The sequence below is a fragment of the Spea bombifrons genome, chromosome 1 (assembly GCF_027358695.1).
Source record: "Spea bombifrons isolate aSpeBom1 chromosome 1, aSpeBom1.2.pri, whole genome shotgun sequence".
Classification (NCBI taxonomy): Eukaryota; Metazoa; Chordata; class Amphibia; order Anura; family Pelobatidae; genus Spea; species Spea bombifrons.
The window spans coordinates 15,665,692-15,667,911 of NC_071087.1; the positions used below are offsets into that span (position 1 = coordinate 15,665,692).

General features: G+C 34.7%; 1 protein-coding gene across 1 annotated transcript in view; it reads left to right on the plus strand.

Annotated features, from left to right (window-relative positions):
• Positions 1 to 1,861, plus strand: part of LOC128480616 (ADP-ribosyl cyclase/cyclic ADP-ribose hydrolase 1-like) — an 11,757-nt gene extending 9,896 nt beyond the window's left edge. Inside the window, exons 6-8 of the mRNA XM_053458303.1 lie at positions 1 to 93; positions 825 to 911; positions 1,426 to 1,861. Of these exons, the coding sequence (XP_053314278.1) occupies positions 1 to 93; positions 825 to 911; positions 1,426 to 1,489 (244 nt within the window). The 3' untranslated portion in view covers positions 1,490 to 1,861. The remainder of the gene's footprint in view (positions 94 to 824; positions 912 to 1,425) is intronic.
• Positions 1,862 to 2,220: the final 359 nt, after the last annotated feature.

Here is a 2,220-nt window from a genome sequence, read left to right on the forward strand (position 1 = left end):
TATCTTCAGAACTATTGAAGTACCCAACATGCATCCAGAGAGGGTATCTGTAGTAAGACTCTGGCTTATAAGTGATATTAATGGTCCAGAGAGGTAAGTGTTGCATTCTTACTTCCTGTAATGTAGCTTTTGAAAATGACATAATTTCCTGTAAGAGAGATTGCACGGAATGACTCGGAATGCATATTGATAAAAAAGCCTGTTACTGTTCCATTGTTGAACCAAAGGATACATAATAGGATAGAGTTATACTTATTATATGTAAGGATGAAGAGCATCTCTCATGTAAAGTGGAGATCATCTTGCCTCTTCCTAGAATACCTCCCAGTTCTAGGGATTCTGGATCCATCTTTTTTTCTTGGGTTCATTTGGCTCAGAATAGTTATTATTCTCTTGGTGCCATGTCCATGGTGTCCATATCCATAGTTTTTGCAGAATAATACACTTTTTACGAGACGCTTGGGCGACTCACCCACTCTAGAAAATACCTCACTGATGCCAAAGAATAATAAATGTTTCAACCATGCCTATATTAGTATTCATGTAGATAGACGCCAGCTACCCACTATTACACATATATTGGATCCAGTAAGCAAGAATGGTGGTCCAGTAAGCAAGAATGGTGTACCTTATTAAAGAAGCCCACCTCCCACAACTTTAGTCATTAGCTGGTGTGAGTTATATTGTTCGTGAGCCCAGTTCTACAAAATACAGACACAACATGTTGTGAAAAATCTAGACAAAAGGACATGAAAAAGATGAACACTCAGGACATATGTTTAATGTAAAGTAAATATTAGAGCTAATTATGTGTTGTATTTCAGGGCGTCATGCAATAGTGAATCAGTACTAGAATTGAAACATCACATTGAAAAACACAAGCTGGAATATAATTGTGTTGAAAATTATAGGTAAGTTCTGGCAGGCTTCCTTAGCATATAGTTACTTTATGGTAAAGATATAAATAGATTTTCTGTATGCTCTCATAGCAGAGACTATCTATGAAGATGAAGCTATTTATCTGCAAATTCAGATATGGCCACAAGGGGGAGTCTAGTATGTGCATAGCATGTTCCTATGGCAGTGTTTAGTTGTAACAGTGGAATCTGTGTTTATTGACTTCGTTTGAGCTGTTGCTGTTAACCCCTTAAGGACAATTAAACCCATTGAAAACAATGCATTTTGAACCCGTACGTGTACGGGCTTTGTCATTAAGGGGTTAAACAATAGACAAATAATCAGAACCAACCCTTACAGTTACATACAGCATTTTAGCTATTTCCTTATTTTACCATTGCCACCAGAAGTTTCAGTTTTTAAGACAATACCCTTTATTAAAAACCTACTATTTCAGGAAAAAGTGTTTTCATCATTACGTAAGTGCTGGGTTAGTAATAACAGAATGTATTTTGTTTTTGACAAAAGGCCAGTTAAGCTTCTGCAGTGTATAGAAAACCCTGACGCCCCTGTCTGCAAAGTATGCCATTAAGAAAAGGAACACTAAAGATGACCCGCCATTGGACAACATCACATGCTGACTGTTAATGAGGTGGTCTTACACTTTCAGACCCTCACAATTCTCGTGAAAAAAGGGCAGTCTTGGACAACATTCATTGCCATGCCAAGAAATAAGTGCTTTGATTCAATTGAACGAATTAATGCTAATAATATATTATAAGGTTATAAAATGTATTTATTGTTTTGTGTTTACCTGCAGGGAAGCAACATTCATAGGCTCCAGTTTATTATTGTTATCAACTTGCTGATAAAGACACATTATATTAATGATACTTTCTCAGTACCTAGGCAAAAAATAACTTTTTTCACTTTTTAGTAATTTGGGTAACATGAAGGTTAAATGTGAAAACCTGCCGAGTAACCTTTCATATCATCTAAACTTACCAATTTCTTTCTACTCCTGCTTTCCTGCATTATAACCTTCTTTTTTTGCAATCATTGACTGCAAACTAAATCTTTATTGTTTTTATTATATCTCCTGTATACTAACTCAATGTTCTTATATACATCCAGCTATCAATTGTGTTTTTCATTTAATTTTATATATATATAAAAAAATATTTGCTGCCAATAAAAATGCAGTAATATTTAATACATACATTTATTCAAATTTACAAATGTATTGTGATTTTTTTTTTCTTTTTATTCGTAATGCATAAGCTAGCCCATTAGCACAGCATTCATGTTATTCCACTAGGGGGA